Below are 25,476 nucleotides of genomic sequence, written 5' to 3'. Positions count from 1 at the left end.
TACATATTCATATTCAGTATAAACTCTCCATATTACACTTATATCAGTGAATTTAATATTACTCAGATATTCACATTTAAATGGCATAATTGAGTCCCAAGGTCATTTTCTCACATTGAATACCACCTTTGGATTTATCTTTCACTCAGTACTGAACATAATTGGCTCCTTCTGACAGCGTTAATTAACTGCAAAGTTCACATATTAAAATTAGCTTAGTATGAAATAATGAAATACCGGATATTTTATTACAATATACTTTAAATGTATTTCCTTAATTGAAAAAAATACATTTTAACTATTATTATGCATTGCCCTGCACTTATCTACTTGCTTTTGTGTATTGTTAAAATAAATAATGAATGTATTTATTTCTACTCTATTGGTTGTGATTACAGCTGAGCTGATTTATTATTTGCAAACAAGCCTATGATAAAGATAACTGATTTTTTTTTTTTTTTAATGCTGTACTATGTTAGTATTAGGTATATCAGCACCATATTTAAAGGGTTAGTGTATTTCTGGAAAACTCACAGAGTTCAATCCGGCTCGAATGCAAAAGCAGGAAGACACAGTAAAATGCTACTTTAAAAAAGTAATTAGGTAAAAGCAACAATACATGAGCTGAGTTTATTACTTAAGCAATAATACACTCCAGAGTCTGTGTTATAATGAGTGTTAAATCATGATAACACAACTAGACTGTGGTGTATTATTGCTATTATTATATGGTTCTATGAGTGTGTTGTTGTTGGTAAATAAAGAACACTTTAAACTTTTTAAAATAATTTTATTTGTGTAAACTTCCATTGAAAGAAAAAGTAGTGAAGTTAGCGAATAAAATATTTGCTTTTAAACCTTTTTGGGGCTTCGATAATAGTTTCTTGTTTAGGCTTTGTTGATATTGAACTGGATGTTGCCATTCACTGATTCAACCTGTATGTCTGGGTTTTCTCCAGTAGACGGAGCTGCTGCTGCTGCTTCTGTTGTGACGTTTTGTTTTTAAATCAATGTCAATGTTCTTTTCCGTTAGTCAGTCACACAAAACTCTCATAGCCCATTTTGGCTGGCGCTTGGTGTTTTCCTTAGTTGTATTTATTTCTAGGTTTTCTAAATCTGCCTCAGTATGGTGAGATGTTGACATTTTCTTATATTTTTCAATGTTTTCATCCGCATAATTTTTGTAGTTACTCTCAGGGATTGCTGTCATATTGACTGACTCGAGTGGTTTTGTTTAGCCAGGCGAACAGTTACAGTTGGCATAGAGATTTTTTTTACTGTAATGGGGCCGCTTCGGATAAAGATTTTCTGCACTGTTGTGTTATCACCAGATATCTAATGGCTAGGGAGAAGGTCTCAGCCAATCAGAATCTAGTATTTTTGCCAATTTTTTCTTACCCATTTAATAATAGGTAAGATTACACTGCATCCGCCCGAGATCTATTTTGTGTTCATTCAATTTTGTCAAAGTCACAGGAAAATGCTGGTAATTTGTAATCTATTTTTATATGAGGGTGTGGGTTATCTGCTGACAGACACAGAGGATTTATTTATAGAAACAAAAGAAAACTATGTGACACTACCAATAAAGGTAGTGCCCAGGGAACATACACCAAAATGAAAAGGCAAAATAAAACTCTGTAAACAAAATTAAGAAACAAAAGTTGCCCATAACATGCCGAGCACTACTCTGCTATAAAGGAGGTCCTGCTGACACAATTCGCCATACTTTTACATGGGATTTTAAATCCCTAAACTAATCTCTGTTCCTGATAACAATTAAAACCACAACCCCGGTTGGTGGTTTTGGTATGCTTAAAGTTCTAATCCCGGTAAAATACACAGTGGTCAAAGGAGCTGGTTTCTTAATCTTGGATGGTCTTGGTTTTTCAGCATCGCTAGACACTCCTTCAGGACATGCTCTTCTGTTGGTTAGGGATCCGCAACAGGCCAATCACCAGCTTCTTTCCCCCCCACAACCAAACACAGAATGTAGAATGTCACAGATAGAGTGTTTGGCTCTCTAATAATTTATTTACACAGAACCCCTAAACAGTGTACTGCCACTGGCTTCTGGGGTGCATGCACAAGACAGCAGGAAAGAGCCTAGCACTGCCGACTCTCTTGGTTTACAAGGCAGGGATTGGCCTGGCGGAGCACCTCATTATAAAAGGGAGCAGCTGACACACCCTCTGAGTTGATGAGCCAAAGATGACAGTCCCAGAGACAGCACTATTTCTAAAATGCTTTGTTTGGTGAGTGCGCAAACAAGTGGCCACCGCGTGTCCAACTGGAGTCGCTTTTGCTGAGAATAGTTTAGGGGATTTAAAAACTTGAATTGGGCTAGTTCCTTTCATCACACTAAAACAGTGGTTCCTATCCTGTGGTCTGCGGACCATTTGTGGCCCGTAAGTAAACTCCAGGTGGTCTGCAAGCAACTCGCAAAATTCAGTTGCGCAGTTTTTTGCGTAAACCCATTTCTACACAATCATCCATTGTGCAACTGCAATATGTATTACTAAGCAACACAACAAACAGCTTTAACCACTGTATGTAATTATAAGATATGCATGTAGTCTACATTTTCCCCCTTTAACTGTTTTCTTTTATTATGGGTCTGGTTTAGAAATTAATATAGACAGTGTTTTGCAGAAGTATTCACACCCTACCAATAATATCACATTTTGTTGAATTACGAATAATGTATGCACAATTTTTTAAACAAACTTATTTTATTCAAAGCTGTAGTGGTTAAACTGAACACTGTTATATAAAGAGATGGTTAAATGTCAGCAAAACTTGCAAAGAAAATGTACTAAATGAAATTTACTGGTTGAATAATTATTCAGCCCCTTAAGTCATTACTTGGTAGAAGCACCTTTTGCAGCAATTACTCTTTTTGGATAGGTCTCTACTAGCTTTGCATAGTGGGATGGTAACATTTTTGCCCATTTTTCACAGGAAAATTGCTCCAGTTCTGATAAGTTTGTTGGGGATCATCCACGGACTGTAATCTTCAAGTCTCGCCATAAAATTTCGATTGGACTTTGACTGAGCCACTCAAGAACATTAATTCTTTGCGGTCCTATGTCGGATCAGGTCTGACATTACAATTTTCCCTTTTCAGTCTGATGTCGGATCTTGTCCGACATCATCAAAAAGATGTCAAGCACAGGTCTCTAGTTGTTTTTTCTCTGGAAAAAGCTGAGAAAACCTTTCAATCGCTGAATGAGACCGATAGGAGCTGATGCTTCCGCATCCAGCGCTCAAAGAATATCACAGACATTTGCAGAGCTTTTTGAGATGTTATAGTAATAAAATAATGACTTGGATTGCATTATTGAGGAGTTTGGTGATAAAACGAGTGATCAGGAGAGGATTTCTCAGTATGCACTACAATGAAGAGGCATGTGATAAATACAGTGAACAAGGAGTGGGGTGGGGCTGGAGATGTAGTACTGAGTATCCTGTTGATATGCATTGCCTTTTAACCTGTTTTACTGTGAAAAAAAAACTTTTAAACAGCGCATGTAAAATAAACTGCGCGTGTGAAAATAAATTGGACCTTACGTTCTTGAATAAATGGACCGCTAAGGGTTAATTCTCTTCTTGTTCAACCACTCCAGTGTGGTTTTGGCTTTGTGCTTCGGGTCATTGTCCTGCTGAAATGTGAATTTCCTTCCCAGTTTTTGCTCAAGGATTCACCTGTACTTTGCACCATCCATTCTCTCCCCTCTATCCTGACAAGCAATCCAGTCCCTGTTGAAGAGAAGCATCCCCATACATGATGCTGCCACCACCATGCTTGACAGTTGGGATGATGGTGACTGGGTGATATGCAGTGTTGGGCTTGCACCACACGTAACGCTTGGAATTTAGACTGAAAAGTTTAATTTTTGTCTCGTCTGACCACAAAACCTTTTTCCACATGTCTGCAATATCATCTACATGCTTTTTCACATACTCCGTAAGTGTTTTAAGATAAGGCTTTTTGAGTAGTGGCTTCTATCTTGCCACCCGTCCACTCAGGCCAGCTTTGTGTAGGGACCGGCTTATTGTTGATGTGTGAACACTGACTCCTATCTCAGACACAGAACATTGCAGATCCCTCAAGGTCATTGTTGTCTTCAGAGTGACATCCCAAACCAGTTTCCTGCTTGCACGGCTGCTCAGTTTGGGAGGGCGACCTGATCTGGGTAGTGTCTGGGTGGTATGATGCATCTTCCACTTCTTAATGAGAGGGATAATCAGGCCTTTGAAATGTTTTTGTATCCTTCTCCTGTTCTGTGCCTCTCTACAACTTTATCCCTGACTTGTTTCGAAAGCTCCTTGGTCTTCATGTTGGATCACTATGTGAATTGCAGCTTGAAAGTCTTTATATACCTGAGGGAAATTATCTACAAGTTAAATCACTTTGAGTACACACAGGCTGAAACCATTTCACATATTTTGTGACCTTTCAAACAAATCATTTGCACCTGAGCTGATTTAGGGCTGCAGTAGCAAAGGGGTTGATACTTATACAACTGAGGTTAATTTGTTTTTCTCTGTAAATCTTACTTATTTACATTGATATGCATTTTTTTACTTTATCAATGTGGAGTAGTTTGTGTAGATTCTGCATGTAAAGTCTAATTTGAAAGCTTCGTGGAGTACACTCAGGTGCCAACAAAATATGAAAACTTTGCAGGGGGGTGAATACTTTTGCAAACCACTGTATATATCTTTAATAAATAAAATGTGTACTTTTTGTTAATATGAAATCAATTAATTCAGGGATTATTTTTTCATGACAGATCTTTACTTTTCTCTTTGCAACCATCTTTTTAGACAAGTCAGTCTGACTAAACTCAAAGAAAGAATCAAAACAACAGCAAAGCTTCGTCCTGAATTTCAGCAGCACACCGCTAGATTGGAATGTAAGCAAAAACACATTTGAAACTAGTTCAGGTAAACATGTTATTCCACCTATTTTATTCCACTTATGTTATTTGTTATTTCACTTAAGTACGCTTGCGGTATAAGATATTTTATACACCATAATCATCTGATAGAGGGATCTGATTACATAAAACATTGCACAAGGGAGGTAGAGATAACTGAAAATAAAAGGACAATAACAGATCATAAGGAAAGTTTTCTCAATATTGTTCACATTTATTGCCTGTTGCATTATTAATCTAATACAGTATATTTCTTTGACATGTTTTAAATACCTGATGAAGAAGCTTCAAACTATATTCAAATAATCCAGAAAGAAATTCCACTGCTGTTTAAATACCAAGGTTATGAATCTTTGGTGCCTGGAAAACTGTTTCATACGGTTTTAAAACAAAAACTGCTTCAATCAATTGAATAGGCCAGGGTTTCCCAATCCTGGTCCTTGGGGACCCCTGTCTGCTGGTTTTCATTCCAATTGAGTTCTCAATTACTTAATTGAACCCTTAATTGAACTACTCATTAGCTTAATTAGAAATTTAATTGTTTTCAGCTTTTAAACAGTTGGAGATTTCAAGTTAACTATACAATTTTATAAGTAAGTTGAAATCAGCAACTTGTTTTGATTACTCTCTTGTTATGCTACAATCCATTTTTATTAAACACTGCAAGAGCTTGTAACCCAGGCACCATTTTTTTGTAATGAACATTTTAATGCTGCAGTGCTACTTTAGATGTTAATTTATTATTTTGTGTTGTGTTTTCACACCGGACAATGCAATTTCTTAGTTGCAGAGATTATGTAAAGCCCTTTATTTTAGTGCACTGAAAATGTCATGTGTTTATATATTTTTTAAAAGTAGCGACTTTTATTTTAGCGTTTTTCACCTACAAATGTGTTTTTTTTATGATGTGGTAACGTTTAATGTTTATTTTGTGAAACGACTTCAAATGACAAAACAGTGGAGATGCTGCAGCAGCTTTGAACTGTATTGCGCCATTCATTACGTATGTTAACTGCACTTGATTATTCTATATTGTGATGGTGTGCTGTGCTCACCTTTCAATTTTAAACATGCCTAATTATAAAAGTAATCTATCTACCTAACGTTAAAAATACTCCCTCTGCAATAATGCCTGGAACTTCTTCGACGTTGCTGCAAGTTTGCAAAATGTTCCTCTTCCTCATTGTGGCTAAAACTGATTTCAAACAGAGAACTACAGCTTTTATAGAGAATACAGCAAACACCCACAGCATTCCACAACTTACCAGAAGTACCATAATCGCTCGATGGGGAGGGCTCTTACACAGCACCGTGTACCACAACATTCCTCAAAGGAACGGCATCTGAAACAATAATTATATCATTCATAAGTTACACAAACCTGCCAACATTTTACATATATATAGACATTAAAAAAGGACCTCCTCTTATTGAAAAAATGACATAAACAGATGTAAAAACAAACATTAGTTTAGAAAAGCCAACATACAAATCTACTGTAACAAGCCATGTATAAAATATAGGCCTCACAAAAGACCCTTATATATTTAATTATTATTCTATTAATTACACATTTCATACAACTTTTTGTATCACGTGTTGCTGAGAGAGAAGAACAAATCGTATCAATCTGAATGCAGGTGAAAAAAAATCTAATCAAATTTTCTAAACATAAAAGAAGATGTATTCTTTTAGGCTAATAACATGCTGTAGATTAAAAAGGAGAAAGGATATAAAAACTGCAATATCATAGACTATGGCTTAAAGCTGGCAGGTATGTTATGTATTACTAGGTTTCTCTGACTTCTCTTCTTAGCATTATATTTACTGAGCATCAAAAGAAACGCATCACTTATATTTGAGCATCAAAAGAAACGTATCACTTATATTTGAGCATCAAAAGAAACGTATCACTTATATTTTGATAAAATTCACCAGGTGTGATCAAAAAATGACAAATAGCAGGTGCAGTGACTTTTTATTGTCCTGATTAAAAACTGACATCACAAAGATGCTGTAAAATGATCTGTCGATCTTGGGCAGGTGTTATGACTCTTGGTCTCCCAGTTCGTGGCCTGCTATTGACAGAGTGTGTATCTGGTTAAACCGTCTCGCCTGGTTTGAAATTGCTAGCTGTGAGCACCCAAGACGGCGAGCCACAGTAAACTGCCCTAGTCCAGCCTCTAACATGCCGATTGCATGAAGGTATGTGTTTTTTTTTTTTTTGTGCAATGTTCTTTATTGCTTTTATTCAAGCTTGCAATTCAACAGCTGAAATCACTCCATATCCAGTGTCCAATCAACTGTCTCACTAATTAGATGATTAAGTGCAAATGCTTCAGTCATGGTCACTCAACCGTGTCATGGTCAAGGATGAATGATCGAGTATTTAAAAAGAAACCAAAAACATTTTGTCAATGTCCATCATTTATATACCTTTTTTTTTTTTTAAATAAATGTGTTGTAATAGTGATAAGTTTCTTTTGATGCTGATATATTTAACAGTATGCTACAGTACGGAGGTGACAAATGAGAAAATAAATATTTCCTTATCTGTAACATTCAAAAATTTACAGTTATTCTTTTACTCTTTAAAGCCTGCTATTGTATATCTAGGGTTTCTGATTTTAGGTTTTATAATAATAAAAGGATTTATCAAAATACAGTTATCTGTATTTTGTTGGTATAGAGTGCTCTGTGATTTCATCAGTGATGCTATTTGATTTGAGTATGTGACAGGGCAGAGGCCCTGCACATTGGTTGTGTTGAGTTGGCATGTGAGAATGTGGCTGGAGTGAATGACTGAAACACGTATGATTAATTAAGCTCCAGCCACATCTGTATATAAGGAGCCAGACGTCCTTTGTTTGGGAGAAGAAGTTTAGGTGAGTTACATGGGTGTTTTGTTATGCCGTGCTGTGCTGTATTGGGAATACACAGCATATTAGTCAGTGAAGGTGAATGCCCAGCCTGATAAGTTGTTTAAACCTTTTGTTTTGGCCCTTGTGCCTTTTTTTTTGGTGTGTTGTGTAATAAATGTGTGTAACAGCACCTTTAAACTACAGCCTCTGTCTCTGGGTCCGATCCCTGATCATCATTCTATAGAAGAATAATTTTAGGCATAATATAATTTGGAGAATACATTTAAAATTGATTGGTCCTTAAAGGGTTGAAAGGGCTCATAATCCCACACTGCAAAATAGATTGTTATTGAAGTGTGGAAAGGTGGTGGGTAATTCACTGACACAGGAGACAGACAGGGGGATTTGGCAACACTGCACAGGTGCCCAGTTTTATTTTGGATTTCTATTTTTCTTTTAGGCCGCAGATGGCGCTGTTGATCCGTGGTCTGATTACCAACGATGGTAAACAGAACCACGAGAATACCAAGCGATGGTACACAATACCGACGTACTTGCAGGTGCTTCGAAACAATAATTCAAAACAGAACGCACAAAGAAACAGGGAAAATAAAACAGTAACAAAACTACAAAGAAAAGGTGCTGCGCTTGACAGCTATAGCCCAGTCGCCACTACCCGTGCGACCCGGATCACCGTCCTACACTGCAGGCTAACTAGCCTGCTCCGTTACAATACTCTGGGGTCTGCCCAAGGGTTCCCTGCTCTCACTGTCTCGCTTGGAAACACTCAGTTTTGTTTTCTCCCGACTGGTTCTCGATCCTCGACCAGCGCTTCCGCACTCTCGGCGCGTTTAAAGGGCAGACCCGAAGAAATAGCAGAGCATTATCTTATAGGGCTAACAATCTCCCAAGACTCGCCTCTCAGCCATTCAGAGAGGGGGAAAGTCCACACATCCACTTTCCCACCTCCCTGTGTCACTGCCATGACTCACAGCGGTTTTTGGACGACTGCTGCCCTCTTCCTGCAGCCCTGTGAACACGCCAGCAGAGTCAGCACAGATTTCCCCCTGCTACATATCTTTCCCCTCAGAATGACACCACCGGTTCATTCGAAAATCCTACACCCATATGCCTTCCCGAGAGAAAAAGTTTGCATTTTGATGCAGCTTTCCTGCTCGGTGGACTACCCTGAAGGCATAGGGCTGGAAGGCCAAGTACTACCGTGTGATTCTGGCGTTGCTATCTTTCATCCGGTGAAGCCATGCTAAGGGGGCATGAGCTGTAACCAGGGTGAAGTGTCGCCCCAGGAGGTAGTACCGGAGTGACTCGACTGCTCATTTTACGGCAAGACACTCCTTCTCGATGGTGCTATAATTTTTCTCGCAGGGAAGGAGCTTCCTGCTGATGTACAGGACTGGGTGCTCGCTTCCCCAAACCTCCTGCAACAACAACACTGCCAAGAGACCTGTCTCTGACGTATCCGTCTGCAGGATGAACCTCTTACCAAAATCCGGGCTGCATAGCACTGGCTTACTACACAGCCTCCGCTTCAAGGCGAGAAAGGCCCTCTGGCACGACTCCGCCCACTGAACCGTATTTGGGGCAGCCTTTCGGTTGAGGTCTGTCAAGGGAGCAGCGAGCGTAGCGAAGTTCAGGATGAACTTTCTATAATAACCCACTAGTCCCAAGAAAGAGCGCACCTGGGTTTTGTTTGTAGGAAACGGCCAGTCAGCCAAGGCTTTCACCTTAGCAACCAGTGGTCTGATCTGGCCGCCCCCTACTCGATACCCCAAATACTCCGACTCACTCTTCCCAATGGCACACTTCTTTGGGTTAACAGTCAACCCCGCCTCCCGCAAGGATTGCAGCACCGCGGGTGCTCCGTCCTAAATTGGAACAACCCGAAGGGAGTCGAAAACACCGTCCTCTCTCTAGATTCCGGAGTCAGGGGTATCTGCCAGTACCCCTTCGTTAAATCCAGTGTTGTCATAAAATGAGCTGTGCCTAGACACTCCAGCAACTCATCTACCCGGGGCATCGGATAAGTGTCAAATGTCGATTTCTCATTGATTTGTCTGAAATCAATGCAAAATCGAGTTGACCCGCCTGGCTTATCAACTAAAATGATCGGACTGTTCCAGTCAATTTGGGACTCTTCTATTAACCCCAGTCTCAGCATTTCATCAATTTCCGCTTTTATTACCTGTCTTTTACGCTCAGGTATACGGTACGGCCTCTGGCAAACTAACGCCCCTGGCTCAATATCAATGTGATGATGGGCTACTCGAGTCTGCCCCGGGACGGAAGAGAACACATCAGGAAACTCCGCCACCCGACCGTGAGCCTGACATTTCTGCGTTGGTGTCAGATTCTCAGCAATCTGTACCGATCCTTTTCTTGCCAACATAGAAAGATCAGGTCCCAGGTCTGTGACGTCATCTACATGCGCCACTAACAACACCTCTGGTTGCAACCAAGGCTTTAAGAGGTTGATACGATAAATATGTTTCTCTTTCGATCGCTCCGGCTGGCAGATCTCATAGTCCACCTTCCCAACCTGGCGTGTAACCTCAAAGGGTCCTTGCCACTTAGCCAAGAGTTTCGACTCAGAACTGGGTAATAAGAGAAGTACCTTATTCCCCGGCTGAAATGTGTGCAACTGGGCTCCTCGGTTATATTGTGTCTCCTGTCTGTGCTGTGCCTGCTGCAAACTGTCATGCGCCCATTTCCCAACAGACTCCAGACGCTTACGCAGGTCCAACACATACCGGACGGTATTGGTCGAATTGTCCTGCTGCTCCTCCCACATCTCTCTGACCAGATCGAGCATGCCCTGGGATCTCCGCCCATACAACAGCTCAAATGGTGAAAACCCCGTGGAAGCCTGGGGTACCTCTCTGATCGCAAAGAGAAGGGGAGGAATCAGCTGATGCCAGTAATGCACATCACTACGAATAAACCTGTGCAACATGCTCTTAAGGGTCTTATTAAAACATTCCACCAGACTGTCGGTCTGAGGATGAAACACCGAGGTCCTAATGGTCTTAATTCCCAAAAGCTTACATGTTCCGCGGATTAGCTGGGACATAAAATTGGTGCCTTGATTGGTTAGTATCTCCTTGGGAATCCCCACCCGGGAAAAAACCTTTACAAGCTCGTTGGCAACAGACTTAGCGGACATAGATCGGAGGGGAATAGCCTCTGGATAACGTGTAGCGTAATCCAGAATGACAAGTAGGTGGGTGTATCCTGCCGCACTCCTCTCTAATGGCCCAACTATGTCCATCCCAATACGCTCAAACGGAGCTTCCACTAGAGGCAAAGTCACCAGTGGGGCTCGTGGAACAGCTCTAGGGCTGGCCTTTTGACATTCCCCACAACGCTCACAAAACCGTTTGACATTGCCATCCAGCCCCAGCCAGAAGAACCATGACACAAGCCTTGTTTTAGTTTTATCCCTTCCCAAATGACCAGACAGGGGAATAGCGTGAGCCGGCTGCAACAAATCCTCCTTAAAGGGCTGAGGAATGAGCAACTGATGACGCACTTCACCGGTCTGGGGTAATTTATCAACACGGTACAGTAGGTCTCGATCAATTTCAAAGTCGGGGTATGTGGCGGCGCGTCTGGGCTTGACCACCCGACCATTAACCACCGTCGCTTGGTCAAAGAGCCTGCCCAGCATGTCGTCACGCCCTTGCTCAAGTCGGAAGTCACGGGAATGAGCTAAGAAATCAGCTCCCATGGTTTCCAACTCGGGGTCAGGTCAATCCCGAGCAGAGGCAGCCGAGCCAGACCCCTGCGTTGGCTCCGTGACCTCCCCCCGGACTCTTCATCAACTGCCCCCACCTGAAACTTCTCCGACTCCCTCCATTGCCAGCCCTCATTCTTAGTGATCCAGCACTCCCGTTTAGTTTTATGGGGTTTAAATTTATGGCAAAACCATTCTGGATCATGAAAGGGAAAAATCTCTCCAATTACTTCCTCTTTTTTCGCCAATAAAGAGGACGGTGCTGTCAGGGCAGCCAACCAATCTTTAAATTGCTCACAGTCCCGTCCCAGAACTACTGGTACCGGCAATCGAGGACATAATCCTACCTGCACCTGCGTCACCTGCTAGCCAATAGTCATACACACATTGATCTTGGGATAGAAGCGGACATCCCCATGAATACATTTAATATGCACCTGTCCCAATATACATTTATGCCCCGGTGAGATTAGGCTCTCCTGCACTAGAGACTGACCACACCCTGAATCCAGGAGAGCCTGGGTTTTTGTACCATCCACTGTCACAGAAATAACAAAACCCGTGTGCTAAAGTGACTGAGATAACTAAATGCGCCTACCTGGTCGGCTGAGGTCACACTCCATCACGGGGCAGTCCCAGGCGAGGTGGCCCACCTCCCTGCGCGTCCAACACCTCGGTGGGCTGGTTTCTTTCCCCGAAGTTTTGGCAAAAGGGGGAAACACTGGAGCCATAAAAGGGGCTTGCCGATAAGGCGTCCGTGCGAGACCCTGGTCCGACACTGCAGCAGCCCGTGGGTATCCCCATCCTGCCCCAGTTCCCGGGCTGGGAGCTCCCGCCAACACCTCCCGACAAAATCCTAGACTGCCTGTTCCCCCCAGTCCCTTCGCCCTCTCTGGGGCCAGTTGAGGGGACGATCCAGTAGCCGCACTCCTCCCCGGCAGTTTCGCAAGCGTTGGCTCCGCTGCCTGGTCCTGCTCGGCTAGTTCGACCGCCCAATCCAGAGTATTTGGTGCCTGGCGCTGGACCCATAGCCAAGGTCCTGGGGCCAGATACTCCAGAAACCGCTTCACCACGATCAGCTCCACCAACCTGGCTTTGATGACCGCGTCCGGGTTTAGCCAGCCCGTGGCATAATCCTTTAGCTGGTGGGTAATAGCTCGGGGATGCTCCCCCGCCGCAAACTGCTCCTCCCAGAATTTCTTCCGGTAGTCCTCTGGTGTGGCCCCCACCTGATTTAGGATGGCTGCCTTCAGCAGGGGGTAATCCAGCATGTGCTCCGGGGACAGCGTTCTTGCAGCTGCTTGAGTCTCCCCGGTGAGTTGTGGCAACAAACAGCTAGCCCACTGGGCTTGGGGCCACCCGGCCGAGATCGCCATGGCCTCGAACACCTCCAAGTAGGCATCAGGTCGATCCCCGGCTGTCATTTTGGTGGGTATCTGTAGGGAGTGGTCTGGAGCTGCGGGTGTAGCCGCCCCCTGCACTGCCGCGGTGAGCGTCTGTCGCAGGAGGTCCATCATCGCGGCAAACTGGGTATCATCCATTGCCAGTTTGCTCTTTCTGCAGATGCATTGCTTGGGGCAGTGCCAGTCACTTTCACTTCTGACACCACGTAAGGAAGGGTGGTGGGTAATTCACTGACACAGGAGACAGATAGGGGGATTTGGCAACACCGCACAGGTGCCCAGTTTTATTTTGGATTTCAATTTTTCTTTTAGGCCGCAGATGGCGCTGTTGATCCGTGGTCTGATTACCAACGATGGTAAACAGAACCATGGGAATACCAAGCGATAGTACACAATACCGGCGCACTTGCAGGTGCTTCGAAACAATAATTCAAAACAGAACGCACAAAGAAACAGGGAAAATAAAACAGTAACAAAACTACAAAGAAAAGGTGCTGCGCTTGACAGCTATATCCCAGTCACCGCTACCCATGCGACCTGGACCACCGTCCTACACTGCAGGCTAACTAGCCTGCTCCGTTACAATACTCTGGGGTCTGCCCAAGGGTTCCCTGCTCTCACTGTCTCGCTTGGAAACACTCAGTTTTGTTTTCTCCCGACTGGTTCTCGGTCCTCGACCAGCGCTTCCGCACTCTCGGCGCGTCTAAAAGGGCAGACCTGAGGAAACAGCAGAGCATCATCTTATAGGGCTAACAATCTCCCAAGACTCGCCTCTCAGCCATTCAGAGAGGGGGAAAGTCCACAAACCCACTTTCCCACCTCCCCGTGTCACTGCCATGACTGACAGGTGGTTGTTGGACGACTGCCGCCCTCTTCCTGCAGCCCTGTGAACACGCCAGCAGAGTCAACACAGATCTCCCCCTGCTACATGGAGTTTCAGGAAAAAAAACTGTTTAACAAGATATGGTTTCTAATTTTGTGGAAACTTGTCCATAACTGGATGTAACAGGGAGAGATCTGTGCTGACTCTGCTGGCGTGTTCACGGGCTGCAGGAAGAGGGCGGCAGTCGTCCAACAACCGCCTGTGAGTCATGGCAGTGACACAGGGAGGTGGGAAAGTGGGTGTGTGGACTTTTGCCCTCTCTGAATGGCTGAGAGGCAAGTCTTGGGAGATTGTTAGCCCTATAAATTAACACTCTGTTGTTTCCTCAACTCTGCCCACTTAGACGCGCCGAGAGTGCGGAAGCTCTGATCCAGGACCGGGAATCAGGCGAAACAAAGAGAGTTTCACAGCAAGACAGAGAGAGCAGGGAACTCTTGGGCAGACCCCGGCATATTGTAAAAGAGCAGGCTAGTTAGCCTACAGAGTAGGACAGTGATCCGGGTCGTGCGGGTAGCGGCGACCGGGATAACGCTGCCGAGTGCAGCACCTTTTATTTGTAGTTTTATTACTGTTTTATTTTCCATTGTTCTTTTCGCCTTCTGTTTTCATTATTATTTCTTTGAGCACCTGCGAGTGCACTTGCTGTTCGCGTACCAGCCCACGGTCAACTGTGCCCTCTGCGGGAAAAAGCAAGAACTGTTTGCAAATAAAACTGGGCACCTGGGTGGTGTTTTCAATTACACCTGTCTGTCTCCTAGTCAGTGAATTACCCACACCCCTTCCACACTGGATTTAGAAATACTAAAAGAAACATAAATTCAAACATTTTGCAGTGTCCTTAAAACTGAGGTTCCTTTACCAGAGTAACATATGGCAGAATGATATTATTTCGTATCCAATGCTTTTAAATCTGCATTTTTATCACATTGTACTATTGCACTGTATTTAAGAAATCTGCTTTTTATTTTAATGCAGATATCCCAATAACATATCACCTGAAAGAAAAGTGAAATGTGTTGCTTGTACTGATAAGAAATGTTTCTATACTGATGAGAGGTAAAAAAAAAAAAAAAAAAAAAGATTTTCTTACCTTTATTAGCACTCCTCGAAAGAGGGGCAATGATAATGATGCTAGTCTTGTTAATAACTCTTTTAATCCCTCAGACAGAGGGAATGATCAGGTTTTATTTATTCATGAGCCAAAACCATCTGTAATACTGGTAATTCTTCATTCTCCAGTGACGATTCAGAGGTTTTTAATGATATGTCATTGTCTCAGCTGCCAAGTGCAATCCTGCATTATTTGGGCTTTTTTTAATACAGTAGTAGCTGTCCCCTGCCAAGGTGATATTGAGGTTGATTATTCTAGCCAAACAGATCTCATTATTTCTAGGCTCCTGGCCTCTAGATAAAACTGTGTGGATTATCAGCAGACCAAACAGACAGTTGCAATAAGCAGAGGAAAGAGATTACTGAAATTCCAAGGGAAAACATGACTTTGCAAAAGATGGTAACCAAACCACTAAACACTGAAAAACAACTGCTTCTAAGTGACTGAATCTGGTATGTACTGTTCTATGAATATAGTACTAAAATTACACTTAAAAAAAAAAAAATATATATATATACAACCAATTTGACATCTTTTAAATATAGAATAATAAATGGGCTGCAGTGATTACTAGGTTATTCTATTCCGGGCTCTTGTGGAGTTCAAATTATATCCAGTTCAACCTAAAATAATTTAAGTTTTATAGTAATCTTTAGCTTTCTTTACCTGTTTAATTTACCCAAAGATCTTTACACAATGTAAATCAAAGGCAGTTGTTTTTGTTTTCTTGTTTCTCAATTAATTATTCATGGGCTTTTAGTGTGGAGATTTCAAGGCAGGCTGCAGCAGCCACAGTCTGAAAGATGCACTGAAAATGAATGACTTGTTTCATATGGGTTATGTTTCAGATATGGGCCTTATCCATATATTATAACACAATTATAACAGGAAAGAACAACATTTCTACCTTTGTCTATTTTGTAAAGCATGTGACTTGCTTTCATGAACGTCTCTATTGTTCGAACAACCCCACGGTAGCATGTTGTTTTATATGCAATGTTCATCTGCCTTGTTGTCAAGCTGTAATCTGCTCTCTAGCTCCATTTTTTTTACAGTTGTGTACAGTACTGCGCAACATTTACTGCAAGGAAACTGCTTCGTATTGAAAACAATCTTAATCTTTCATTCTAAGTGCAATTGTATTCCATGAAAAGGTGAACTTTCGGAGGCAGTGTGGTCCAGTGGTTAAAGAAAACGGCTTATAATTAGGAGATCCCTTTTTCAAATCCCTGCTCACTCACTGACTCACTGTGTGACCCTAAGCAAGTCACTTAACTTCCCTGTGCTCTGTCTTTCAGGTGAGACGTTGTTGTAAATGACTCTTCAGCTGACATATACTTCACACACCTTAGTCTCTGTACATTGCCTTGGATAAAGGTGTCTGCTAAATAAACAAATAATAATAATTAATGGTCCTTCCATGTTTATGTCTTTTTTCACTTTAATAACAACCACTGCTTATAATATTAACTTTTTTTTTTCTGGTCCCCAGCTAATCCACTGTTCTGATGAAGAGAAAGGCAAACAGCTAATAATAATAATAATAATAATAATAATAATAATAATAATAATAATAATATAGTTTCACAAAGTTCCATGTCCAAATGTCATGCAAGCTGAATAGATGCTGGTCCAGCCCAATACAGCAGGGTTTTTCTTCCCTGATGCATTACGTATTGTCTTCTTCTCAGTCTGACACACACAGTTGATTGCTCCTGCTCTTCACAATGAACTCTATTGCTTATTCACTATACATAAAACATGTCACTTTTTCACTGTGGAAGTACAACAACTGTCAGGGCTTTTGCAGGCATTACTCTTGGTTTAGATGAAGTGCTGTCAAAATGAATCCCTTTGACCTTTTCACTTCTTCAAAAAAATTTAAAATAATAAGCCTCCCGCCCTCTACATAAGTTCCAACCAGCAATGATTCAAAAATGAGGGACCATAGCTTTTAAATTAAATTCTGTATAGCCTTGCAGATAATATGTTTGTTTGATGTGTAATTATTTTACTTCTTAATTGTAATAAATGCTTTCCAAAACAGCTGGGTTATGCAGCTTAAAAATCCCAAATCCCAAAATAACAACATAATGGGGTCTATTCAAATTATCCTAATGATGGTGGAGCTAAATACACAAATTGTTTAAAATTAGTATATCACTGGATATATCTATATATATATATATATATATATATATATATATATATATATATATATATATATATATATATATATATATGTGTGTGTGTGTGTGTGTGTGTGTGTATATATATATATATATATATATATATATATATATATATATATATATATATATATATATATATATATATATATATATATGTTTGATTTTCACTTTTGTGCACTGCAGTTATACCTCCTTTCAATATAAAATGTATTAAGATATCCCTGTTGGGATCTAATATAATTAAGATTTCCCTTAATTAAGGTGTCCCTGTTGGGATCCACATGCTTTTGACACATCAAGTATATTGTATCATGCTATACTAATACACAATACATGCAATACAAAATACATCATAATATTATTATTACAAAACCTTAATGTAGAGAATTTATGCTTGTGTTTGAAGAATCCCTGCATGAGGTACAACTAAACAATGAGGTCAAAACATTTCTGCAAAAAAACTACAAAACAGATCGTTAATTTTGTAGCTCATGAATCTTTAAGGTCAGTTTCATAAGCTTCATAAGTGCTGGGTTAAGTATTTAAGAAGAAAGCCTGACCTTAATTTTACTATAATTTCCTCAAAATACTTACATAGTGTGATAAATAAGTAATGTTTATGTGATGAAGCATACAACCTTGAAAGTCCATTAGAACAAAAACTTATTAAATATGCATTCAAAATACTCAAAAGTGTTGCTGCATGGTAGTCTTGACAACGTTTGAAATCTGACCTTTTTAAGACAGGCCCTTGTTATTGGTACAAGGAAATGCAGATGCATCAGCCTCATCATAAAATGACAAGGAAGGAGCTGTGTGTCTCATTTGAGATGGGCTGTCATGACTGTAGATTTTACAGTGAATTGTACTGAGAAGTTCAGTTTAAGAAGTAACAGACATGATAAAAAACAGAGAACATCTTTGAGAGAGGACAGCAGTACTTCCTATTGATCTTGGTGGGGAGTGGGGTAGTAAGATTAAGGTGCATTCCCTCAATTTTTATTTTTATTTTTAATTATTCTGGTGAAATTTAATTTAATGGACAACAAAGGTTGTTGTATACTACACAATTTTACAGGAGACAGGTGGCTGGATTTCAATGCAACTTAGAAAGTCGTCACTCTAACCACAGTCATTATTTCTGTGATGTAGTAGCACATTCCACACGTTATAGGACGTGCGTGTCTAAAATATTGTATGACTTTGAAGGCTTGGTTAATCGCCTTCTCATGATAAAAAGTCATACAACTAACCTAAAACTCAAGCAATCATTCACAATCTGAGATTTGCTGGAAGTACCCATGGCAAGGTTTTTACCCAAATCGGAAAAAAAAAAAATTATACAGTGACCTCCATTCAGTATTTTATTTTAACGTGACACCATTTATTCAACGTTTCAAATTATTGCCAATGACAGTGCTTTATAGTTTGGTTGTTTTATAAGTAAGTTTAATTAAAAGTCTGAAGTTAATGATAAAACCAAATGCAGCCCTTTGCAATATATAAATACACATCGGTACATAATGAAGCTCTTTGCAAAGCAGAGATACTTTTTTCATCCTTTTACACTTTTGTTATCTTCATGTTTGGTGATCAGATTGCCAACTGCTTTAAGCGTAGACTTTTTTGTCCATTAGCTATAAATATGAACAAGAAAAAAACTGTTGGTTCCACAAATTTATTCAAAAACACAAACATGGGCTTAACATCAACTTGCTGCAAGACATAACGCACAGTGACGGAGCTACAGCAACTATGATGCTGCTGCACTCTGGCCTGCACACTCAGAGGGCCCCAGAGAGGTTCCAAAGTTTTTATTTATTTATTTTTGAACAATAATAATATCCTTTGCATTTATATTTGCAGATGTTACACATTTGTATCACTGTAGCTGCCGGTGCGCGATGGCCGTAATTCAGATTCATTATTGTCATAATTATCCTAACTTTTTCCCCCGGAGGCTGGTACGAGGCACATCTTCATGGAAGGTTTCGGGGTACTATTCAGCACAGACATTTGCAGTTATATTCTGTGTGCAGGATTCATCCTGTAGTTTAGACAGCGTGGTTGTTTTATAAGTTAGTTTATAGTAAAAAGTCTAAAGTTGAAGATAAAAAAAAAATGCTGCCATTTTTGTTTTGTCTTTGTGTAATGCTATCTCATGTTTTTGTTTTCTTTCCAATAGTTTTTTTTTATTACATGTTTTTTGGTGGTCAAATGAGACTTGCAGTTCTTCAATACATACTACAAAGTTAGTGAAAACCCAGTTTAAGAAAGATATACAACATCAATAGTTGCACAAGGCCAAACTGGAACTCAGACAGAAATATTTAAATATACCCCAGTGATTTACAACTGTTTGTTTGAATCTAGACCTACTTATATCCCAGCACCTATCAGGGTCTGCAGTAACAATACTGCAAGAAGGCTAGCAATCGACGGGCCGATCGCTCTGTAAGTAAATAATATTTAATTTGTAAGTGAATTATTGCCAGTTGAGGTTGTAATGTGAGCGAGTTGTGTTTGTGTATCAATCGACTCGCACAGGGAGCAGCTGATTGGATTTAGAATAATTTGCAACCAATTGTTTACAGCACCCAGCTCTCAACCAGCAGGGCTTTATATAAGCACTGACGCAACACTAGTGCGCCAGCACACCGAAGGGCCGCATCACCATACAGCAGGTAGTCTACACTGTGGTAGTCCACAAGAGGATGGGCCACAGTAGACTGGCTGCCAAACTCTCTACCCAAGCTTCAAACTGAACGCTCCAACTCCAAACCAGGTTTGTATACACTTCCTTCTTTTTATCTTCTCTTTAATTATTTAATGCTCTTGCTTCTCCTGTACCTGTCTGTTCGCCTTCCTCTCGGCACCACCCTCTCTCGCAGTCATTTCTACTATCTTTCCTCTACTGCTCCATACCATGACTATCTTTAATATCCCCATAACCCTCTCCCTTCGTTCCTGTCCTCTGTCTCCTCCTTCCTGCCACAAATCTAACTCCTCTAACCTCATCTCTGCCTCGCCATCTTTCCAGCGCTCTCTCTGGCACGCTCCGGAATGTCGATCGGCTTCCAAATAGGCTGCCTTCATCTCTGCCTTTGCGTCCCACCTCTCTCTTGCCTTCCTAGCACTCACTGAAACCTGGATCTCCCCTGATAACACTACCACTCCGGCTGCCCTTTCCTCTCTTTATATACTCTCCCACTCTCCTCGTCCCTTTCAACGGCGTGGGAGAACAGGACTTCTGCTCTCTCCCTCCATGCTCTTTTCAGTTTCGCCATATTTCCCTATTAAATGTAGAAGGCAAGATTTTCTTCAGCATTATTGCTCAGAGATTGTCAACCTACCTACAGTATTAAAGAACTGCTTCATTGACACTTCAGTACAAAAAGCAGGCATTCCAGGTTTCCCAGGATGCCTAGAACACATCAGCGTAATCTGGCAACAAATTTAATCAGCTAAAAAGGAGAGGAAGGCGCTCCATGTGACATTCCTGGATTTGGCTAATGTATATGGTTCAGTGCCACATGAACTTCTTTGGGCGTAGGGATGAAACGATAGTAAATTTCCACGATACGAATAGTTGAGAGCCCACTCTTTCATGATACACCGATTATCACGATAGAAGTGGTTATTATTCTATACTAAACCATCATCTGCTGTGCTGCCAAAACGTTCTTCTTCAATAGAAATAATTAGGTGCAAAGACTTTTGTTATGAAATTTGAAATTGCTTTTTTTTTTTTTTTTTTATAAAGATTGTTTGTTAAACTACCAGAAATTGGGGTCCCCGAATGGCTCACCTTGTACAAGCACTGCCACGCGTCGTGCAGGGTCAGCTATACAACCAGAGATCGCAAATTCAAATCCTGGTTGTGCAATGCAGGGTATTCCGTGGGGGTGCTGCATTGGCTTTGCTGCTCCCGGGGTTGGGGAGGTGGGATCCGGTTTCTCTTCACCACTCTGCGGCAACCTCTACAGGCCAGGCAGTGAGTGAGCTTGGGGGCAGATACTTCCTGGGCTGGTATTTGTCCTCCAGAGGCCATTAGTCTGCAGACATCCGCTCTCGAGTTCCTGGGTGTAAAAAGATGCCAATTGGCCCGTGGGATCGGAGGACGCCCACTGAGCCTCCGGTCCCTGAGCTGTGTGGTGAATTGCCACGGTGAAGGACAAATAATAATAATAATAATAATAATAATAATAATAATAATAATTTGGCATTTCAAACTGGGAAAAAATTCTAAAAAAAAAAAAAAAAAAAAAAAAAACAGAAATTGTGTATTTTAGTCTTTGTTGTATTAATTAGTGGCTAATGTTCACTAAATGCTTGTATTTGACGTATTTTCTTGAATTATTTTATATTAATTGTCAGGGGCCATTACTTGCACTGTACATGCACTGTACATGCACTAAGCAATCAAAAGAGGATGCTGGTTAGAGGCGCTGATGGTTTTAAGCAGGAGATTTTTCTCCTGGATTTACATGCTTTAGAAGCATCAAATCCCTTGTCTGTTGTCTTTATGTTGATGAATGACTTTGTTATCCATCAAATATCCCCATATCATTATGTATGGAAATGCAATTACAAGCCAGCTGAGAAATGTACAAGAAATGGCTCTCAGGGATCTCCCTGCAAGCTGGACTTGAGGGGTGCAATCAAATAAATGCGCTAGGAGCAGCTTGCTCAAGGGTATTTCACACATGGCAATTCTACTGTTTCTGCCAACAGCCTATGCGTTTTCCAGTATGACTGCAGAGACCTACTCCTTCTTCTAAACATTTGTCAACATGTATTTATTGAACTCAAGCTCAGCCTTTACCATCTGTTTGTTTTGACACTGTGATGATTGTATCACAATCTACAGCTATGCAGTATTACATTTTATAAGCATATAAGAAATTGCTCCCTAGTGCAACAAAGCTGCTGGTTTTGTGTTTCTAAAACAACCTTTGTTTTCAATAAGAGCATCAGTGTTACAGGTGAGAACATTATCTGGATACACTCAAAATCTTCTGTGATTGCCTGTGTTACGGTTTTAGTCCCGAGCTAATTTAAGATCCATGATGTGTGAAAAAATAAATAAATAAATAAATAAATACAAATACAAAAATAAAAAAAAAGCTATCAGGATTCTGATCAAAAAAATGGAATGCTGAAATACGTTAAAACCAGATACAGCAAACGTTAAAAAAAAAACCCCAAAAAACCCAACACATTGTGTGTAAACACTTCAGCGTGTTCTGTATCCGTTTAACTCATAATTAGGAACAGGGGCTGAGAAAGTTAATTTGTAATTTCACCCATACTACAGAAAGATAATTTGAAATAAACAATCATTTTTGTGATGAAGGTGATGAAGCATGCTATCCTAGTCCCCCATGGAGAGATATTTTACAGTAAAAGGACAGAGTTTTAACAGTTGGTTCATTGATTAATTAGAAACAAATAATAAAGAGCATGCCCAAATACATGGTGTGGATTTGTGTTATTTTTCAAAATGTCAACAGGTGCAGTCCAAATAAGTGCAGCATTTAATGTCAACACAACATGAAAATATATTAGACTTAATTGGCCTTCCCCCTTAAACTAAACATCCCAGAGCTACAGCTAGTCAAATTCTGATGAGATTTAGTTGGTTTACAGGCAAATCCAAGAGCTGTCATTCACAGGTCTTTCATCAATAGTTGAAAACACATCAAAAAATATCAACTTTGGACAAGTACATAAGGGTTCAGCAAAAACAATTAAACAAAAAGGCAGGAAATCAGGCAGCCACTGAAACAGTGATGTTTTAAACCACGTTCATTTAACAAAAAATCCAAACAAATTACTTTTAAGAAATAATAATATCAAACTGAACCAAAGCCTAGTTGCAGCCTTTTATATCCACCTGCATCGCTGAAACCAAATGAAACAATTAATCGATTGATTGGCACACAATTCCAGCCATGTGAGGGAGACAGAAACCAATTTACAGGCAGGGATTGGGATTGCCTTTTTCCTTCTGAATTTGAATAAAATAAAACAATGTGAGGGGATGCCTCACCCTGCCACATGGTCCTACACTACATATAAACTATAGAAAAATTGAGTAACTAATCCATCAAAAATATTTTCAAAGCTAAATGGTTTATGTTTTTATTTCTTTACAGATGGACAAGTTGGCATTTACTGTAGAAATATGTTTTTTTTCTGTATTATATAAGGGATACTCAAGGACTGGTGCTAGGTTACCATGGAGATATTTACCAGCGAATCTGGCAAGGTAATATGCTTGAAAAATAGTGTGTATGTATAGTATGGCTGATTCCAGCTGTAGGGATGACAGCAATGACAACGAGATAAAATATCGTACCCAATTGCCTGAAATCCATATCCTATTTTATGTAAATTAATTTGGTTTATTTTGTAGAAATCTGTTTTGAGTAACTGTAACCTAGCAACCTCTTAGGGTTCTCATAAACCCCTTTCACACTGGCACTCCTACCCGGGTCCCAACCCAGATTCTGGCTACCAATGTCACAATCCCACGTAGCAGTGGCGGCGGCAGGATTTAATGACGTAAACGTAATGACGTAATTACCAATATGCATAATGAGGATACTCTATACTGTCAGAAATAGCACCATATTCTCGAATGTCAACATTTTGACAGTCGGACATCCGATTTACCACCAACAGGCATAGCAGCACAAATTCTGTAATGTTAGCGAGCTACAAGTCACTACCACACATAAAGAAAATGACAAAAGCTCTCAAACATGTCTAAAAGAAAGTTAATACTTCCCTTTGAGCTTTAAAAAAGTGTCAGTTATATGGGAACAAAAACAAAACAGGAATAGAGGCATGAGTTGAGCATATCATACATCTCAGCTGCATCAGTTAACTGAATTCAAATTGATAAAATTAAATGTAGATACTTACATTACTAGAGCATTTGTTGATTGTCGGTTCGTTTTCTTTTTACAAAATGTGTCGGGACATAGCTAATGCGTCAGACACAAATATAGTTCCGGTTTACTGCAAAGTTGGCTAAACATTCTGTATTATTATATTTCTTAGCACACACACAACCTATCCAGGGCGACTTACAATTGTTACAAGATATCACATAATTTTTTACATACAATTACCCATTTATACAGTATAAATAACTAAACAGCCACTGCACAAGCTGGTTGCTTGCGTGCCTTGCAATGAAAGAAAAGTTCCTGTGTATTTTCTGCCGACACGCTTAATTTCGATACTGTACTATCGAAGACACAAGATCTCATCTCAGCTGTCCAATCACCAATCTTTTTTTCACAACATGACAACGGTACTGAGGTGGGTGGGAAGGATATATTTTTTGAACCACAAGGATGAGCTAGATTCGCCACAATGGATTACAGTCTGATACATTTAGGCATGAAATGTTTTTAATTGTCAATCGCTCCATAACTGGCCCATTTTGCCCATGAGCAAAATGGGTGGGCTCAGGCCCATCAGGCCCAACATGGCGCCACCCCTGCCGCGTAGTGTGAAACAATGTACCTGGGTTCTACCTGGGTTGACCTGGGTCACAGCGACCTTCTTCTAGATGTGGGTCAACACGCATTGACCAGGGTCGAGCGAGTCAAAATTCCGGACGAAATAACAAACAGCAATGCTTGCGTGAAGGTTTCACTTCCGCAAGGTACATTTCTTTTTATTTTGTTTAGCCAATTTTTGTTGATTTAGACCCATCATGAGCTAGATTGCAGCAGGGATGAAGAAAGAAACTTTTTCTCTAATCAACATTTATGCCTATGATTCGATCCAGAGATGCTTGGATGGAAGCGTCTGTAAGATGCTGCTTCAGGGGCATTGATACACGTGTTGTGCATTTGCTTCTGTCACTTAGGTCGGCCCTGCTTCTTCAAAAGCAGTATGAAATCATGTAGCTGACCCGCATCACACCGGGTCACTACCCAGATAAGGTCCGACCCAGGTAATGCATGTCAGTGTGAAAGAGGCTATCGATTGGCAGTATTTGTGAAAGAAAGTTTCATGGAAGGAGCCTCAAAAGAAGAAGCCGTAAGTAGTGAAAATTAAAACAAATAATGTTAAAAGAACTGTCATGGTGAGCTAGTCAGTGTTTCATGACATGGTTTTCGTTCTCTATAATAATTATGATTTTTAGCTAATAATAATGAATCCGTTACTTCTAATTTCTTCTCTAAACCAAATCATTTTACAGAATATAAAGCCTGAAGTTAACATTGTTTTTAATGTTTATTTTTCTTGCTTGTGTAAATGTATAATATAAAAAAGTGGCTGGTGCAAGTGTAGCCAGGGAACCAGGAGC

General features: G+C 40.6%; 1 protein-coding gene across 2 annotated transcripts in view; it reads right to left on the bottom strand.

Annotated features, from left to right (window-relative positions):
• Positions 1–25,476, bottom strand: part of LOC121313085 (vesicular, overexpressed in cancer, prosurvival protein 1-like) — an 80,800-nt gene that overhangs the window by 20,006 nt on the left and 35,318 nt on the right. For both annotated transcript variants that reach the window (XM_041245233.1, XM_041245232.1), the window contains exon 3: positions 6,209–6,286. In XM_041245233.1, the coding sequence (XP_041101167.1) occupies positions 6,209–6,286 (78 nt within the window). The remainder of the gene's footprint in view (positions 1–6,208; positions 6,287–25,476) is intronic.

This window comes from Polyodon spathula, chromosome 3, assembly GCF_017654505.1.
Source record: "Polyodon spathula isolate WHYD16114869_AA chromosome 3, ASM1765450v1, whole genome shotgun sequence".
NCBI lineage: Eukaryota > Metazoa > Chordata > Actinopteri > Acipenseriformes > Polyodontidae > Polyodon > Polyodon spathula.
The sequence above is the reverse complement of the archived record's forward strand: the minus strand, read 5'-3'. Positions and strand labels throughout refer to the sequence as shown.